The sequence below is a fragment of the Pleuronectes platessa genome, chromosome 16, assembly GCF_947347685.1.
Source record: "Pleuronectes platessa chromosome 16, fPlePla1.1, whole genome shotgun sequence".
NCBI lineage: Eukaryota > Metazoa > Chordata > Actinopteri > Pleuronectiformes > Pleuronectidae > Pleuronectes > Pleuronectes platessa.
Window position 1 is genome coordinate 16048743 of NC_070641.1, and position 17302 is coordinate 16066044.

The 17302-nt window shown below is 43.2% G+C and overlaps 1 protein-coding gene across 1 annotated transcript; it reads left to right on the forward strand.

The window, feature by feature from the left end:
* srl (sarcalumenin) lies at positions 1-14689 on the forward strand. The gene is made up of 6 exons (XM_053443753.1): positions 1-70; positions 7972-8064; positions 8235-8330; positions 10136-10252; positions 11238-11471; positions 11554-14689. The coding sequence occupies exons 1-6, from the start codon at positions 10-12 to the stop codon at positions 12363-12365; spliced, it is 1413 nt and encodes a 470-aa protein (XP_053299728.1). The 5' UTR covers positions 1-9; the 3' UTR covers positions 12366-14689.
* Positions 14690-17302: the final 2613 nt, after the last annotated feature.

Here is a 17302-nt window from a genome sequence, read left to right on the forward strand (position 1 = left end):
GCAGCCATCATGAAGGGTACAGTCTCGATCTGCTGTCTCCTCTCCCTGCTGCTTTTGCAGGCCACAGCAGGTAAGAGGCACTTGGGTGAAGTATCCAGCAGTTGTTTTTTTTGTGTAAAATGGTGCATTGAGGGCCCGAGATATGTTTGTGCTGCTAATGAATGACAAGCTGACATGATGTAAGGTTATTGGTTCAATGAACGTGCTGTTGGAGAACTTGATTGTTCTGTTGGCTTGATCATACAAACAACAGTTAAGATTCATAGGGTGATGTTCAGGTGTGATTCAGGCTGTTGAAATAATAAGGAATGAGCGGACCCAGAGTAGCACAGGCGGATTCTTAAGTCGGCTGTGGAGGTGGCTTAGTCAGAAATGGTGCTGACTGCTGGAGGCACAGTACAGAGGGACAGTGACAGTTATGGGGACACCAGCTGGGGATAGACAGACAGCGACAGGGAGACTATTTAAGATCTTTCCCAGTTTATAATTAAACCGTTGTCACCCAATACAAAATGATGGATTTAACTTGCTCTCTCTTAAATCCATAAAAAACACACACAACACTTAAGTGGACAACATTTGTAATGTCTGAACAAGTGACTTATTCTCATTTTGGTGGGTTTCCGATGGGAGATCAGTTGGGGATTATTCAAGCTGAAGTTCAGCCTCTTCTGTGACAGCCTGTCAGCTGTCCTAATGCATGACACCAGCTGATGGAAAGTCCTAGTCAATCAAGGAAAGCAACCTGGAGCTCCTTGTAGCTATTCCCCATTCATTGTTTTAGTCTCCTTTGGAATTTCATCCTTTTTCGGAAGAGTTGTTTCAGGTCTGTAATTACTATATTCCCTCTGATGATAATCCATTGTATCATTAAGTACAAGGATCCCACGACAAATATGATATACAGGGAACCCATGTTGACTGGCATACTGACCACAGCTTCTCTCTGACCAGTCATTCTAAAATTGTGGCCTGGTCTGTGATTCTGGACTGGAATCGTTTAGTGTTACCCTTGTCTGTCACCCTTGTCTGTCCTTGGGGGTGGTGTTCAGCTCCCCAACCCGAGGCCAAGCCTCCATATTCCAGGCTGCTGTCAGGAGTCTAAGATTGGAAAGCCTCCTGAAACCCAACACTGTCCACTACAGTGCCTCCCTCCATTTGACTCCCCTTCCCTCCTGACTCCTCACCCCTCTCTGCCCCATGCGTCCCTTTGGATACGCTGCACAGCTGCTGCCACTCTGCACTGTCACAATCGCAATTTATTCCCAGCAGTTGCCCATATAGGGACATGCATTCTCCAGGCAGGAGGGGCCGGGCTTTGGCTGCAATTTATGGCTTTTACGGACCCCTTCTGCAGGCCCATGCAGGTGACTTTTGGTGGCCTCTGTCTTAAATATTTCGAGTATTATGTGTTCTGATTATTTCCCTGCAGAGCATGTCGATTTTAACACCTGTAAGCAATGAGAAACATGAACTCTTTGCCACTAAGTGTGTAATTATTTGGGTTATTGATTCCTTCGATCGAGCTCTGCACTGCAGAGGAAGCAGAAAGGGTAAGCTTTCTAGAGGAATGTGAAATCGATTGGCTATCGTTTCATCAAGGGCAGGGCAGATCTCTAGTCCTAAGGCAGGGACCAGGGACATTACACTGTTGTTATATAGATTCTTTCAATACTTGAAAAAAGATGAAAGCAGCAGCAGAGCAGTGTCATGATGATCTGTGATGATGTGAAATCGTACCCTCACAACTGTCTCGTGCCTCTCCTTCAAAATATGTACTAAAGCCAGTTCATTATGTTACAGTAAATACTTTTAAAATATACATCACTGAATACCGCCCTTTGAATGCAATTCATAACCAATTATGATAAATTACTCAAAGTAAGTACTTCAAATACTCCAGCGTTGTCTAACGTTATAATTGCAACACCAAATTAAAGTAGTCTGAACTTTGCAATGGTGATAGTCAAATTCCTTGATATTTGAACAAATTAAAACTTGGTGTTACAGTTCCGTAGACCATTTTGTTGCCTTGCAATTAATCCTTTAACAATAAAAGTGGAATCAGAAGAGGCCGATTTAATGTAAATCTGCAACTCTTCCCAGAGCACTGAAGCGTGCCTGTTGGCTAAACCTGCTTAGAAAGCTAGCTATGCTGACAATGCTAACAGGCTAATGTCAGGTAGCAATTCAGCTAAGTAATAAGCTCACCAATTGTTTTAATTGACCAGAAAATGCAGACTTAAAAATCAATCACTCAATGTAATCTGCAACCGTATTCTGAAAAGTGTAGCAGTTACTTATAGTTATATAATGTCTGTATCATTACCAACACTGTTAATGCTTTGAGTGTATCTGAGTGAACGCACCTGCAACGTGCTAGAAGCTCTTGTTTTGGATAGTTCACCTGGTTCTGCCATTTCCTGCATTTCACTACCTGCAGGCGTTGAATAGCTTCCACTTTCATGCCGAATGCAAGGACCAGAGGAAACATGGTGTGAACGGGTGTTTAACAAGCAGCTGGGCTCCACGATCCTAATCACTTCCAGTGTGTTACATGGGTGCAATGGTAAACATGGGTCACTATAGTAACTATATGGTTATTATAAGGTTGCTAGAAACCCTACACTAAAATGGGGTTGTGAAAATGACTCTGAGTGACCAGGCTGTGCTCAGTGTCTAATGTCAAACATGGAGTTTGAGATTGAAAGGGGCTTCGAACAACTGCTTATCCAATATAAAAATATCCTCAGTGCAAATGTAATTACAGCATTTCGCTACAATGCATACAGAAAACTGTGAAAACCTGTATAGCTATATGCAATATATCTAGTTTGGGATGTAGAAATATCTCACAGCCCTACAGGGCCTTGATTAGTTCTTCACCCCAGTTTGTTTATACTGAGTGGTAATACTAACCATCGTTAATACAGTAAAACATCTTTGGCCTCCTGACTTTGTAGGAGGGGAGACATGGAAAGTTAAAGGCGCACTGTCACCACATGAACCCCTGTGATGGCATGTGGCATGACTGGGACACCCCTCTGATGGTCGTAGTAGAGGGGACACGCCAGCCATCCTCAACTGCCATACTACACACCGCTGCTTAGGACAAGCCCCCCTAGTTCCAAGGGCACCTGACGTCCTTTTCCTAGCTTTCAAACAGGAGAGCAGGGATAGAGGCACCAGATCAACACCTCAGCGTAAAGTACCTTTGCCCTTGGGCCTTTCTTTGAGTCTGACGTCGCTCCACTTCATCTCTAGCTGACAGTGGAGGATGTGGAATCTGGACGTGGCTCACATAAGTTGGTCTGAAAGGGCCAATGATGGAATCAGTGTTGATTTCTTTACTGTCAAACTAAATGCACCAGAACGGGGCCTAGTTTGAAAGTGATGCAGACAAAAAGAAGATTGAATTATGCTTTTGATTGAGCTGCATTTCTCTTTTAGAATTCTTGAGGAAACCCTAACACACTGACGAGTATCAGTCTTATATGTGGAACTTACATTAGTGCTCTTTGTACAGTAGCTCTCTCTTAGTTCATCTGTAAATTACACAGTCAGCTCTGTGTGATGTGGATGTCTATGAGTCTCCAGACTGACTAACAGTCAAAGCCTTAAAATAGGAGGCAGCATGCTGCCCCCGCCTCCGTCCATTTTCTGACCCATTGTGGGGCTATTCCTGACTATGGGGGAGTAGTAGTTCCACAAACTGTTGCACCTGTTGCCATCCGTGGCCTCTTCTCACCACGCCCTGCACATGCTCCGCTGACTCCTCTCATACCTCTCACCCTTTCTGGAGGGTAATAATGTGCTTTTTTGGGGGGCGTTATGCATTCATCATTTATTTAGATTTGATTAGGTTTAGTTTTTGTTGAAATTGACATGATGTCCTGATAAAGTTGGCTTATGTTAATGCAGTTATTTAAGAATCTTGTCCAGCCCATTTCAATCTGAGTGCATTTGATGCGTCTCCACGGATCTTTCCAGTGGAACCCCTTGGCCTTCAGCTAAGGTTGCCTCAATCCCCCCGTGCTCAGGATAACTCCTCTTACTGGGGAGTTTCAGGCCTGCTGCCCTCATCATGTTCAGTTTAATTCAATTTACCTTCACTGTGCTGCAAGAAGAACATGATCCTGGGGGCTTTACACAGATACCAAATATACTGCGGATACATTCCAGCACATACACATATACCTGCATGACAACATGATATCTGGGGTATTCCTCGGCTGTATGCTTTGAGTGAAAAAAATTATACTTCTAATATTACATCTTTTTAATTCTGAATCATCACTAGTTCGATATTTGTTAAGGTTTGTGCCGATTATTTGCTAATTGTAAAATTTGTGCTCATCAACTCAGATTTTTTGGCAAAACGCCCCTTTAGTTACAATCTTTGTGCATGTAATAATCTGTGTATTGAAATTCAAATATCTGTGTAAGTAAACCAGAGGAGAGTCTTTAAAGAGCACCAGATGAGTTTTGCACTTGCAGCTGTTGATTGTTGCTCATGTTGGAATAGCCTCCATGTTAGAATCTATAGTTGAGGCATGACTTACCCCACCACTGAGGCCGTGATAGGCTTAAATCGGCAACATTCCTGCTGGATGTGCCGATGCCCGACAGAATGTTTCTCCAAACTGAGGGAGGGTTGTGTGGCAACGGGCTCAGTTAGGACACATGGTCCTGGGCGCAGATGTCTGGGGTTCAACTCCCGTGGCGCCTGCAGGGTTAATTTTGAGCACTGATGCAAGGCTCGCCGTCCGCGGGCAACACTACCTCTCTGATCTTTGCGGAGTTCTGTCCCGGGGCCTCCATCAGGGATTGACTGGATTGGAAGGTGTTAACAAGTTCACAGCAGTTAAGGCCCACTCAAGAGGCCAGTGTTAAAAGACAGGACTCTTCTGACTGATGAGTCAAGTTACAGGAGCTTGATGAAGCTTTGTGTGCTGCATGGACAAGACCAGTCCGTTGAGAAGATATAGATTAAATTCTTAATACTTTAGCCTCCAAGTCGAGTCATCTGACCGGAGACTTCTCTCTCTTTCTTTTCCTCCTCTTCCTCTTGTAATTGATTGCATCCTGTGTCAGATCTTTGCCCACTGAGATGTGCAGTGAACCCTGTGCTGAGAGTCAGATTTACTAAAAGGCACAGATTGTGTTACAAGGGGTTGTGGCTTTCTGTTTCCTCTGCAGGTCAGCAGCTGCTTTGCAGTCAGCTGACCGGACTCCGACTTTAAACCACCTCATTGGTTTCAAGTTTATTTTAACCAATTTGAACTGCTTCATTGCAATTTCTCTAAGCAGACAGACACAACAGAAAAATGCACGTGTGAAAAAGGAATAACTCCCATTCACTCTGGCATTGTCCTTGGTGATTTGGGAAGTGTGTGTATAAACAACACGTAGCGTATTATATATCCAAAACGTGGTGTCGCACATCGATACTGTATAAATTTAGATCCTTTTAGGCATTGCAGCATTGCTCATTTATTTTGGCTGCTAACCTTTTGGTTTCTCTGGTTCTTGCACCGTGCTGGGAGCGACATTACGCAGGTTTATTTTTAGCAGGTTGACTTGTGGAGAATCATCAGTGACGCGTTGTTCCTCCGGCAAAGGACCGACTGTTGTGTGTCTCAGTTGAAGCCTTGGCTATATAATATGTTGATGTGTGTGTGAAAGAGTTGGACCTACAGATTGTTTAAAACACACGTGGGTTATCCAAATATACACATTTTCTTCCGGCTTGTTATTTGATGCATCCTTGGCTTTGGCCAATGCGACATAACATTCTTACTCTTGGACAGAAACACTAGAAGTCACCGACCACATGGCTAGTGGGTGTACTCAAGGTTACGGTGTGGGATTCTCATATTGATATACAAGCTGGGTCTCAATTCAGGAACGCCTCTTTGAAAACCAGTTCTTCACTGGTTGGAGCCTTCGTTTCATGGGGGTGCAAGGACGCATTTGTCAGTGTCACCCCGTTGAAACAAAATCAGTCTTGAAATGCAGCCTCCAAAAGATACAGCCTCTGAATCGAGACAAAGCTACAGTTTATTATCATGTGTAGGAAACAATGTCATCGTCCAACATTACTGTTTTGTGATACAGACCTTTTCTCAGTCAAGTATTTTAATATGGGCTCATGAAAAAACATTTATTGTTGTATTTTCAATCCAACTGTGCATTTATACACATTCAAATACAATACATTTTGAATTGAGAACCAGATCTTGCTGTGGTGAAAGAGGGTGGGGTTTTGGAGAGTATATAGCTGAATGTTTCGAGGAATATTTAAGCCACCCTCTCTTATCCAGAAACTGCTTTTCATCTGGACCTTCTCGTAGAGACTGACGATATTTACGATCAAAATCCCCCCCTGCAGTAAAGTATCCATAGTAGTGCCGGACCATACCAGACCGGTTGTGTGTTTGTAAATTGTCACATCTGGTGTACAGTAAAGATGCACTTACTTCTTCCTTTAACTTGTGAAATGTGCAGTCGAAACCCAACGGAAATGTTTTTTACATCCTCCACCAGGTGCTTATGCTTTTCACCAGTCTGCTTTTGATATGTGATGAGTATTTCCCAGACATACCCTGGGCTCAGCAGGATCCTTGCCAGTCACCAGCTGAGATCAGAGGGCTGAGCCTTGGGCATCAGCTCCAGCCCTTTCCCTCACTCTCTGATCCTCCTTGTCTCTTCATCTGAACACAGTCTATTATTTAGTAAGACTACAGTTAGAATGTTGTTGTTTGTTTGGTCAGACTTGTGTGAAGAAGGCCAGGAGATCCTTATTTTAATGCCGTCTTATTATTTTTTACGACCAGCTTTTTAAAATATTCGATCTAATATGTTTCCTGTGCCAGTAAATTGAATCTAACTGGGCTGTGTTGACAGAAAGTCTTTATATAACAACACCAGTATTCAGATTATGGCATGTGTCTCACAACGGAATGACGGCAATAAATCACCTCACAGAGGAAGAACATCTGATTCAATATTCCCCAAACATGATGTTAACAACATAACAATGTCATCACAACTCTATATGGGGGAGCGACTGGTACCTTGAGTACTAAGGTCCTTACCTCCACCATCACCACCACCATTACCAGCACTCCCAGGAAGAATAAAGTGCTCATATGTGCAGTTCAAAGCCATAGCAGGCATTGTCTGTGTAGGAGGTGTTACAGCGAGGCCTGCTCTGAGGCCAGGGCACACAAGGACACACCTCACATCGCCATAAGTCTGTGATAGGTGGATAAATATGGAGGAGAATAGACAGAGGACTGCACATTAGGGTCTCATGTATAATACCAATGGGAACGCTGAGATCTCCACCCAGTCCGTCATGACACTGGGGAAGTCCCTCTCTCTCTGTGTCTCTTCTCATTGCTGTTGTTATAAGGCCATGGTGATGTCCAACAAATGTCTTTGTGTGTTTATTTCTGGCCCTCGCTTTCTATATTAAGAGCTGATCCTACTAAACAGCTGTGATCTAATCTGATATGTGGACATGACACAGTGGTGAGCGGATATGTTCTCTTGGACACACACACACACACACACACACGTCAAGTTTGTGCTGTCATGTTTCAGGCAAAAGGAAATCGCAGCATAGCTAGTTGTCATTCTGTCCAAAAATGTTATGGGTGCTGTGATGAAGGTTTGGTATTTACAATGTCAGCAACAAGACAATGAGATAGGAGAAGACAGAAGAAAAGACAAGGTAGACGCAGCACTTGGAGATCAATGAATTCAAGGCTCAGTTTGTAAACATTTGATCGTGAAATATCTGCTCAAATACCGATACCGAGATTGATGTGAATCCAGAAATAGAAGTATCAGTGGCCTCAGTAGCAAAGCTGTAGTTTGCACGAGTTCTGGCCTTCTTTTATTCCTTAAACAGTGAAATTAAAGACACACACTTGAAGTCAATTTTTCTTATTTCTTTTTTCACAGAAGAAGAAGATGCCGCCTCTGTTCTCAGAGACAAGTCTCACATCGACGAGACTTTGCGGCTTTCATCTGAGGAAAAGGCAGGAGACTATGCAGGTGAGGATCAAGAGGGATTCAATAGATTTGAAGCTTAGTGCTCAGAATGATTAAATGATATATAGTCGATAAAGCATGTTGAAGCCGCAGAATCAGCTTGACTATTAAAAAGTAAGACACCCATCAATCTGTGCCTCTTCTTTCAACTTACTTTTCATCTTCACCTCCAGCGGCTCTGGAGAGGTTGCGGAAGATCTACCACACGGCCATCAAGCCGATGGAGCAGGCCTACAAGTACAACGAGCTGAGGCAGCACGAGATCTCAGGTACCTCGGGGGGGATGGGCTGTGTCTGCTCGGCTCTGTTTGGGTTGCTTTGGTGACTTTTCTTTTACACGTCACACACATCATCCAAACACCATTATAGCACAGTAGTGACCTCTCCTGCTTACTCACTATATTGGGAATAAAATAAAATGCACAAACAACAGTGAACGTAGCTATTAAATCGTGGTATTGTTGGCCCAGGAAAAAAAAAGGTATATTAACTTTATGTCTTGGCCACTCCATTGAAAATATTTCTTCCCCTTTTCTTCTATTTCTGATATTTTTGTAGCGTCCCTGGTTGATTTTTAAAAGACTCAGCAGAGCTCATCTCTCTAAACTGCACACTGAACTCTTCTTTCCCACAATGAAATGAAGCTCGCCCTCTTGTGGCCTCTCAGGCTCAGCAGTCATGCACACATACAGCCACCGAAGCCTATAAATTAACACAAAGGTATTATTTTATTCACCTCATGCACACCGTCCATTTGCAGATGGATGTGTTTGACACGTAACGTCTGATATGGGACAAAAGCATCAGAGAAGACTCCCTCACCCATTGTTACACCACCCCTTCCCTGTTGCTTGTAGAAACCTCACTCCCTCACTGAGCTCTCCTCACTCTCATCCACCTCCTGTTCCCTTCACTCCTCTGTGCTCCACCCTCCTTCTCCTGTCCCCCCACCCCCTCAACCCCTTCCCCTTGTCTAACAGCCTACCCCGGACGAACCCTGAGTGAATCAGCCACAGGTGGGTTGCGGGTGGCGGGGCTTACCTGTGCATGGCACTAGCTGAAAGTGCTAAGCCCCTTCCTCCCCCCCCTCCCTCCCCCGGCCTTTCCCTTAGTTTGTCCATTTGTGATACTGCACAGAGAGAGCAGCAGTTTTATGTGAATCAAAAGGGATTTGACTCTTTTTTTGATTTACTAAAATTCATAAAACTAATTTAACGAATGAAAAGGGGAGAAACTTCAACTCAAAAAATGTGGTGCAAAATAAAAGACTTTAAGCTTGGTAGTTTCCAGACAGCGTATGTATAGTTAATTAAACAGCGACTGAGCATCAAGTCTATGGTGTTAAAATGTAGAACATGGAGGGGGTTGCATGTGCAGTTCTGGCTTGAGCAAAGGAAACAGGTCTGATGAGGGGACCCTGGTGGGAAAGGTCAGTGTTCAGCTGAGAGGGAATCGACTTTCTATCAGAACAGCTGATGGTTTTAAATTCTTTCTTTCTCATTTATTTTCCTTGTAATCATTTGAATCCATTCATAAGGCGATAAGCGAACGTCCTTCTTTCCTCCCACCTGGAAACCATGTTCCCATCACAACACACACGGCAGCTTGCTATGAGACACACACACAGTTTTTTTGCGCTGCTGTGTGTCACTGAAACATGGCTGCAGCATCTCATTGATACATGTTCCTGCCATTAAACAAGCCTAACAATGTGTTTCTTTGCCCATTTCTTCCTTTTCTATAAAAATTAAACTTCCTCTGTGCTCTGGATTAAGAGTGAAAGGGCTGACGTGTTCCTTAGAGTCTCTAAATGTTGACTATTATTGTTTACCCAAGGATAAACAATGGGTGAATAGATTTTTTTGATTAAACAATATCTTCTGACTACACGCAAAAGGAAGACTGTACCAGAGATAGTTTTTTGGTAAAAGCTTCCTGTCTGCAGCAAATAGAAACTCAGCATAATTTTTCAAAATCTTTCACATAAAATATGTGATACATTTGAGAGGTTCTTTCTCGTGATTTAACCATCCTGTTGAGGTTTTAATCACAGTTTTTTCTCCCCGTTCAACAGATGGAGAGATTACCTCCAAACCCTTGGTGCTCTTCCTGGGACCCTGGAGCGTAGGAAAGTCCTCCATGATTAATTACCTCCTGGGCTTGAATGACAGCCCCTATCAGCTCTACACAGGTATGTAGCACACAGTGTTTACTTTTTGTTTTAGCATGAAACTGTGTCAAATGTTGTAAACCTGTGTCCTCTAATCCCTCGGTTCCCAAACTGGGGTACATGTACCCCAAGGGGTACGCGAAGTGGTTCAGGGGGTACGTGGGGAGAACATTTTATCTGCATTTTCAAAGTGAAAAAGCCCATTACATTTTCAAACTGAGCTATAAATAATCGTGCAATATTAAATAGTCTGAATAGCCAACTTGCATTGCCAAAAATACCCATATTCAGCAAAATAATTACACTGCCAAAAAAAGTTACAGGTAGGTTAGTGACCGTTAGTCAAAACTAGGGATGGGCATAATTAATCGACAATCTATTAATTGATCCTTAAGAATTTCGTAGATGACATTATTTTGTCATCTACGATTATTATAAGTCCTGAAATCCCTGACAATTTCAAAGTTTCAAGTGTTATAGGCTGTATGCGTGCGTCGGGGGGGGGGGGGGGGGGGGGTACGTAGCTGGGGATTGAATGTCTGAAGGGGTACGAGACTGTAAAAAGTTTGGGAACCACTGCTCTAATCCAATGAGAAAATATATCACTCAGTTGAGGGCATAGCTCCACCAGGGCTCAACAGTCCCCACATGAAAATACATTCTTCCTTCCACCAAGTTTTGTGGTCATCAACCTTGTAGTTTTTCTGTAGTCCTGCTAAATGACAGACAAGGGTTAGGTTAACCCTTTGTTCGTTTTGCTAAGACAAAACAAACCCTCATAAACCTACAGAACTATTAGAGAGGGAGGTGCCTTGACTGAATGTTACAGAGTTCACTGAGGTGGTCTGTAATCGAGTGATCAGACACCATCAGAGGTTTGGTGAATTAGATTCTTGATGTCAGATGGATGATAAACATGATTCTGTTCTTCTGTCCAGCCACTATCTCTTGCTGTCCCTGTTCTTGTTAAACGTATTCCTCTGTTTCTCCCTTGGTTTGTTTTCAGGAGCCGAGCCGACTACCTCTGAGTTCACCGTTATCATGCACGGAGAGAAGATCCGCTCCGTTGAGGGTATTGTGATGGCAGCCGACAGCTCTCGCTCTTTCTCGCCCCTGGAGAAATTTGGCCAAAACTTCCTGGAAAAGCTGATTGGCATTGAGATGCCCCACAAGCTGCTGGAGCGTGTGACCTTTGTGGACACGCCGGGAATCATTGAGAACCGCAAGCAGCAGGAGAGAGGTGAGGGAGCGACGTAACACAGCTCGAACACAAAGCAGACGGGTGCAAGATGCATGATATTTATTTCTCTTCTTCTGTGCAGGCTATCCCTTCAATGATGTTTGCCAGTGGTTCATTGACCGAGCTGACCTGATCTTCGTCGTGTTTGACCCCACCAAGCTGGACGTGGGCCTGGAGCTGGAGATGCTCTTCCGTCAGTTGAAGGGTCGCGAGTCCCAGATTCGCATAATCCTAAACAAGGCTGACAACCTGGCCACCCAGGACTTAATGAGAGTCTACGGAGCACTCTTTTGGAGCTTGGCTCCCCTCATCAATGTGACGGAGCCCCCCCGTGTCTACGTCAGCTCCTTTTGGCCGTATGACTACGCAGCTGACACCAGTCGCGAGCTCTTCAAGCGAGAGGAAATCTCCCTCCTGGAAGATTTGAACCAGGTGATTGAAAACCGCATTGAGAACAAGATTGCCTTCATCCGTCAGCATGGCATCCGTGTGCGCATCCATGCCCTGCTGGTGGACCGCTATGTCCAGACCTTCAAAGAGAAGATGAGCTACTTCAGCGACCCTGAACTCGTGTTCAAGGAGATTGTTGACGACCCGGACAAGTTCTACATCTTCAAATCCATTCTAGCCAAGACCAACGTCAGCAAGTTCGACCTGCCCAACCGCGACGCTTACCGCGACTTCTTTGGCGTCAACCCAATCACCAACTTCAAACCCTTGACGGCTCAGTGCTCCTACATAGGAGGCTGCCTGCTGGACAAGATTGAGAAGGCCATCACCAATGAGCTGCCCGCTCTTCTGAGCAGCATTAACTCTGGCAAACAGCCCGGCCTGTCCTCCTGCGAGACAACCGGCTGTGGTGAGAAGCCAAAGAACCGCTATCGGAAGAACTGAGGAACACAAAATAACTTAAGTGGGGGAAGTAAAGGGAGAGGAGGTGAAGAGAAGGCGTCTGGTGGAAGGCAACCCTGCCTTTGTCAGAATGCCTGTATTGTTGAGAAGACAGAGGAGAGAGGATTAGTGTTTGTTTTTTTTCCTCAGGAGAATATGGGGATGTGCATTTAGGCCCTGTGGGAATGAGGAGTGGGAGGGAAGAGTAATTGGATGATAACACAACTTAAGGACACAAGTGCTGAAGAAATGAAAACAGGTCACTGATCACTGAGCATTTGTTGAAACACACGCCCTCCTCTCTCCCTTGCACAATCACAACGGACTGCCTGGGATTTCGGGGGTTGAGGAAGTAAATGATGTGAAGAAAAACAGTGATTGGAAAAAAAAAAAATATATATCTAAGTACGATCAAATAAAAAATTGAAAATCCTGAGACTTAAAAAGTCAAATACCAGCTCCCTTGTATGTGAATAAAATGGGAAAAGTGGAAAACAGTGGAGTTGCAAATTTGTGTTGTAAAATCTCGAGAATTGCATTGCAGGAGGTCAATTCCATTTGCTTCAGAAGGTGATTTTAAAGTAGCCTTTTTTGTGGGTGCTATACAAAGCCATTGTCTTTGGGTGCTCTTCCAATCTCTTGACATAGATTAACATTAACGTTGCATGTTCCTCACTTGCATGTATGTATTTTCCCTTTAACAAACTCAACCCTGAACCAGCAAGGCCACGCGGCGAATAAGGTCTTTTTTATTTCTCAGTTTCATTCGCTCATCGGTCTTGGTTGTTGACAACCTGTGAAATGAGCACCGCGATGGAAGCAGAGGTCAGGGTTCAAGGGTCAGAGAGTCTTCGGAGCGGGATGGATCGTCTCCTTCTGCTTCACTTCTTAACTCCTCTTACTGTTTCTGCGTGCATCTATACATTTGCCAGTCTTTGGCAGAAATCCCATAAGGAGTAACTTTCGTCCTTCAATGATAAGCTTCCCAGCGTTTTTTCAGCTGACCGACCATAATAGCGACACATGAGAATGTGTTTAAATTACAGCTCTCTGTATCTATTTGTTTTTGCCGTTTCTTTTGCAGGTTAGAAAGATATTTATTATTGATTTGTTTTCTGTGTAAACCTCCCAAATGGGCATTGAAGCAGGCTGCGTCTGTGTGCTGAACAAACCGTCACTGTAGGATTGTGATAGCGGACCTCTAATAATGTATTTTGTAGAAAAAACTAAAATAAACAAAAGGCCATGAGTTGACCCCTGACCTCTTCGGAAAGATGCATGCTCCAAATACTGATCCCTACGTCTTTGGAGTGACACACGTCATAGCTACCATTTCTTACGTGAGCCTACCTCAGTGAACTTCCCAGGAGTATGGCACGGCCAAATCGCTCAAAATAGTTTGACAGTTTGTGAGACACACTTATTTAAGATGTTTTGAAGCCGGCAAAGTCCCTTTTTGGCGTCTGATGTTTGTTGGCAACCTGCAGAGACTCCAGGAAGTTTCTTTGCCTGGCAAGAAATAGTCAATTACCCAAATTACCAATGTGCTGCGTGGAAACTACACTTTCTGTTCGATGTCAGCAAACAAGATATGATGTACTAATTTGGCAGCTTTAGACGTGGCGGTAGCTGGACTTCAGTTACCTTTTGACAGACCCAGGCCAGCTGTTTCCCCCTGTTTCAATTCGTTATGCTAAGCTAAGCTAACCAGCTGCTCCGGGCAACATATTTAGAGAAACTTCATATACCGTGACCTGGATGATGGCAAACCTTCGCAGTTTCAAAGAAATTTAAGTCGAACAAAATGACAAAGCGCTGTTTGAACTCTGAAGTCAGTCAAGGGACAGGTAGGTGGTCACAACACCTCCAGTTCTCTCTTCGTCTTCCCTCACTATCCCCCATAGTGCAGAGTGGTTTTTCTTTCTCCAATCTGAAGCATCATAGAGCAGATAAGAAAACGACCTGACAGACAAACCCCACTGAAACTTACATTTGCTTAATTCCCTGTGTGTCGCTGAGTGTGTGTGCGTTCCACAGGATGTGTTTGTTAAGTTTACACTGCAGATCCAGAACATGCCCACTAGAGAGTGCTGTGTAAAAGTGTAAAAAGTTATACATGCAGACCATTGACTAACACTTCTGGTAGCAACAGTCCTCAGTGGACTGACAGCTTGGCCTTATGAAATTGTGTGGTGGTGCTTTTTTTTTGGTATAGTTCAGTATCAGTTATCTTATTTTCCTGTGAATTAGATCTTGACTGGATGTGTGTCTCATTAAAGAAGTTGTCGGTTCACTTTTTGTTTTGTTTTGCTATAAAACTTTAATTAATCTCTGCCCAATTATTTTGGAAGCTTGATCATGAAGAATAAAGATTTGTTGATCATTTGTTGGAGTGAAACTTTGTGGTTATTCTGATAAAACCATCGAACCCTCATCAGGAACACTTGAAAGGGGTAAAACAGAGAGTTCCAACTTGTACCAAGATAATTATTTTTGTCTTTTACCCTTTCTATCTCTCCGTCAAATCTCCACATTTATGCCCCAGTTTCTTTTCTCTCTCTCTTTCACCCCAAGACTCTTAACGTCTCTCTCACTAATCATCCGATCGCCCACCTTTGGGCTGGATAGGAAAGAGGGACGTTTTTTTTTTTTCTTTAGCTGCATTGCACCAACAGTTTGTCGTGGGGTGTGGGTGGGCGTGTATGTTCAATAAGATAAGATAAGATAAGATAATATAATATAAGATAAGATAAGATAAGATAAGATACGATTTTGGAATGGGATAACTGAACGCAAAATCATTGTCTGCTTGGGGAGCCTGCACTGTCGGCCAAATCACTGACCATTCTCTGTCACTCACCTCCCTCAAAATTGGACTCAAAACTTACCTTTTAAATCTGCTTTTAATCTTTGATTTATTTATGTAATATAATTGTTTTTAATGTAAAATAACTGTCTTTTAACTGCTATAATGTTAACTTGTTGTTATTGTTTTCACTGTCTCTGTTTTTACCATGTTAAGTGCCTTTGAGTACCTATACGCTATACAAATAAAATGTATTATTATTATTATTATGTAGATTTTGCCGGGAAACCTCAGCAGCAGATCTCAAACAGGGAACAACGCTCATCCATACCTCACACGACCTAGGACTCCTCAACCAGAGAATAGGATATACTTTGTGGCTTTTCTCTCATGGGCTTCTTCGCAAACCCCCCCTCAATGGCACTGTGAGCTTGACCATTATTATTTGATGGTCTTCGATGGTGGACCACAACACAATGACTGGTCGGAGGGTTGTTCGCACCACCTCTGGGAACAGCAGCCTCCTTCCTACATCAAACTAAGGAGGTGCAGGACCTTTGCAAGAAAAAAAAATCTTGGACACACACAAATCACAAGACACATGTCTGCATCAACAAATACACAGATAATAACATGATAAGCACATAGAATATTTACATATATTATACAATATCTACTTCTATACCTGCAGAGTCAGTCTGGTTTGAAACGTATAAATCACATACCAATCTAAAAGTGGAGAAAGTATTTTCCCTCCTCTCATAAAGGACATGCTTTTTGCAGGTCTATTGCAGCAGGGGGGTGCACAGGGGATCCTCTCGATGTACTGTTAAACTGTGAAGCCACAGTGTTGACTACAGAGAGCGGCTGTTTGATATTTCTCTCAGGCGGCTGAGAAGAAAGACTGTAAAGCACTAAAGCGAGAGGTTCTTTATTCAAATATGCAGCACATACCCTTTCTGAAAAGTCACTGCACAACCTTGGAGGTGTTGAAATATTGTGTGTAGAATTCATTTAATCAGCTCATATGTATTGATTTAACCAAATAATTCAATTTCATAACTGTGTCCAACATTTCTCTTACATTTATTGTTATTATCTAGAGCAATTTAGAGGCCTTTGCGATGTTGAGGACTATTTATTAATCACCTGCTCGTCCCTGGGCAGATCTTTTACATCCTTATGAGATCAGAAAAACCTTATCCTGAATGTAAAGATTGAATTTCCAAAGAGGTGGAGAAGCTTCTTCGAAAAACGTCCACACCCTTCCAAGAAATACGTGCTCGATGCCTCGAGTCTTCTCTCAAGTGTGCGCACGTACCTCCATGCACCCCCCCCCCCGTCCCCTCCCTTCTACCGTCCTCCCTGCTTCTCCTGTCTCTCCGCCTGCCAAACACTCACAGCAGCGACAAGTCAACGGCGACCACCAGAACGGAAGCACGGAAATGTGATTTTCAAAATAATCTGTGCTTAAAAAGTGATTGCCTTGTCGTTGAGGATCCGCTCAAGAGCAGATGTTCCCAAACAGTAAAGGATTATAATTTGTGTTTTAGTTAAATTGAAGTTTTCTCCTCTCAGAAAGATCACACTAACTTTTGCAGGAGGTGTAGCACACACACACACACACACACACACACACGGGCCGTGCAGTCTTTTAAAACTTAAAAAGGCTTTAAGTTGAGCCGAGAATTATCACATGTGCTTTCTATGCATATCTTTATACTATTCCAAAGTTATATAAAATAATACCCATATGCAGGAATATTCTTCTTCCAGTTGGACAAAAAAATTCTATTAAGAATATTAGAAAGAGAACAGGTTCCTTTACAACAATCTCAGTGTGGTAACGTTAAGCTCATTGGCAATTTTGAATAAGGAGGAAGGACTTTTAGCCAAGGCTTACTGGAGCTCTCTCATGTTAGTAATATAAATCCTATTCTATGAAAAGCTGTTGGAGGATACATAGACCAGCAATTATAGGCCTGTTTAAGGGTTCTACTCCGATGTAATTTAAACCTTAGTAACAACATTTAAGATCGTGTATGTGTTGTTAAATTGCTCCAGGAAGGTACTTGTTATGCCACAAGGCAAATCGTGGGCCTTTGTGAGGTTTTTATTTTGAAAGATAATAACG

Coding starts and splice junctions, on each gene's coding strand:
- srl (XM_053443753.1), top strand. CDS start 10: ATGAAGGGTACAGTCTCGATCTGCTGTCTCCTCTCCCTGCTGCTTTTG. Junction 10,253..11,237: donor CCCCTATCAGCTCTACACAG/GTATGTAGCACA, acceptor GTTTGTTTTCAG/GAGCCGAGCCGACTACCTCT. Junction 11,472..11,553: donor CCGCAAGCAGCAGGAGAGAG/GTGAGGGAGCGA, acceptor TCTTCTGTGCAG/GCTATCCCTTCAATGATGTT.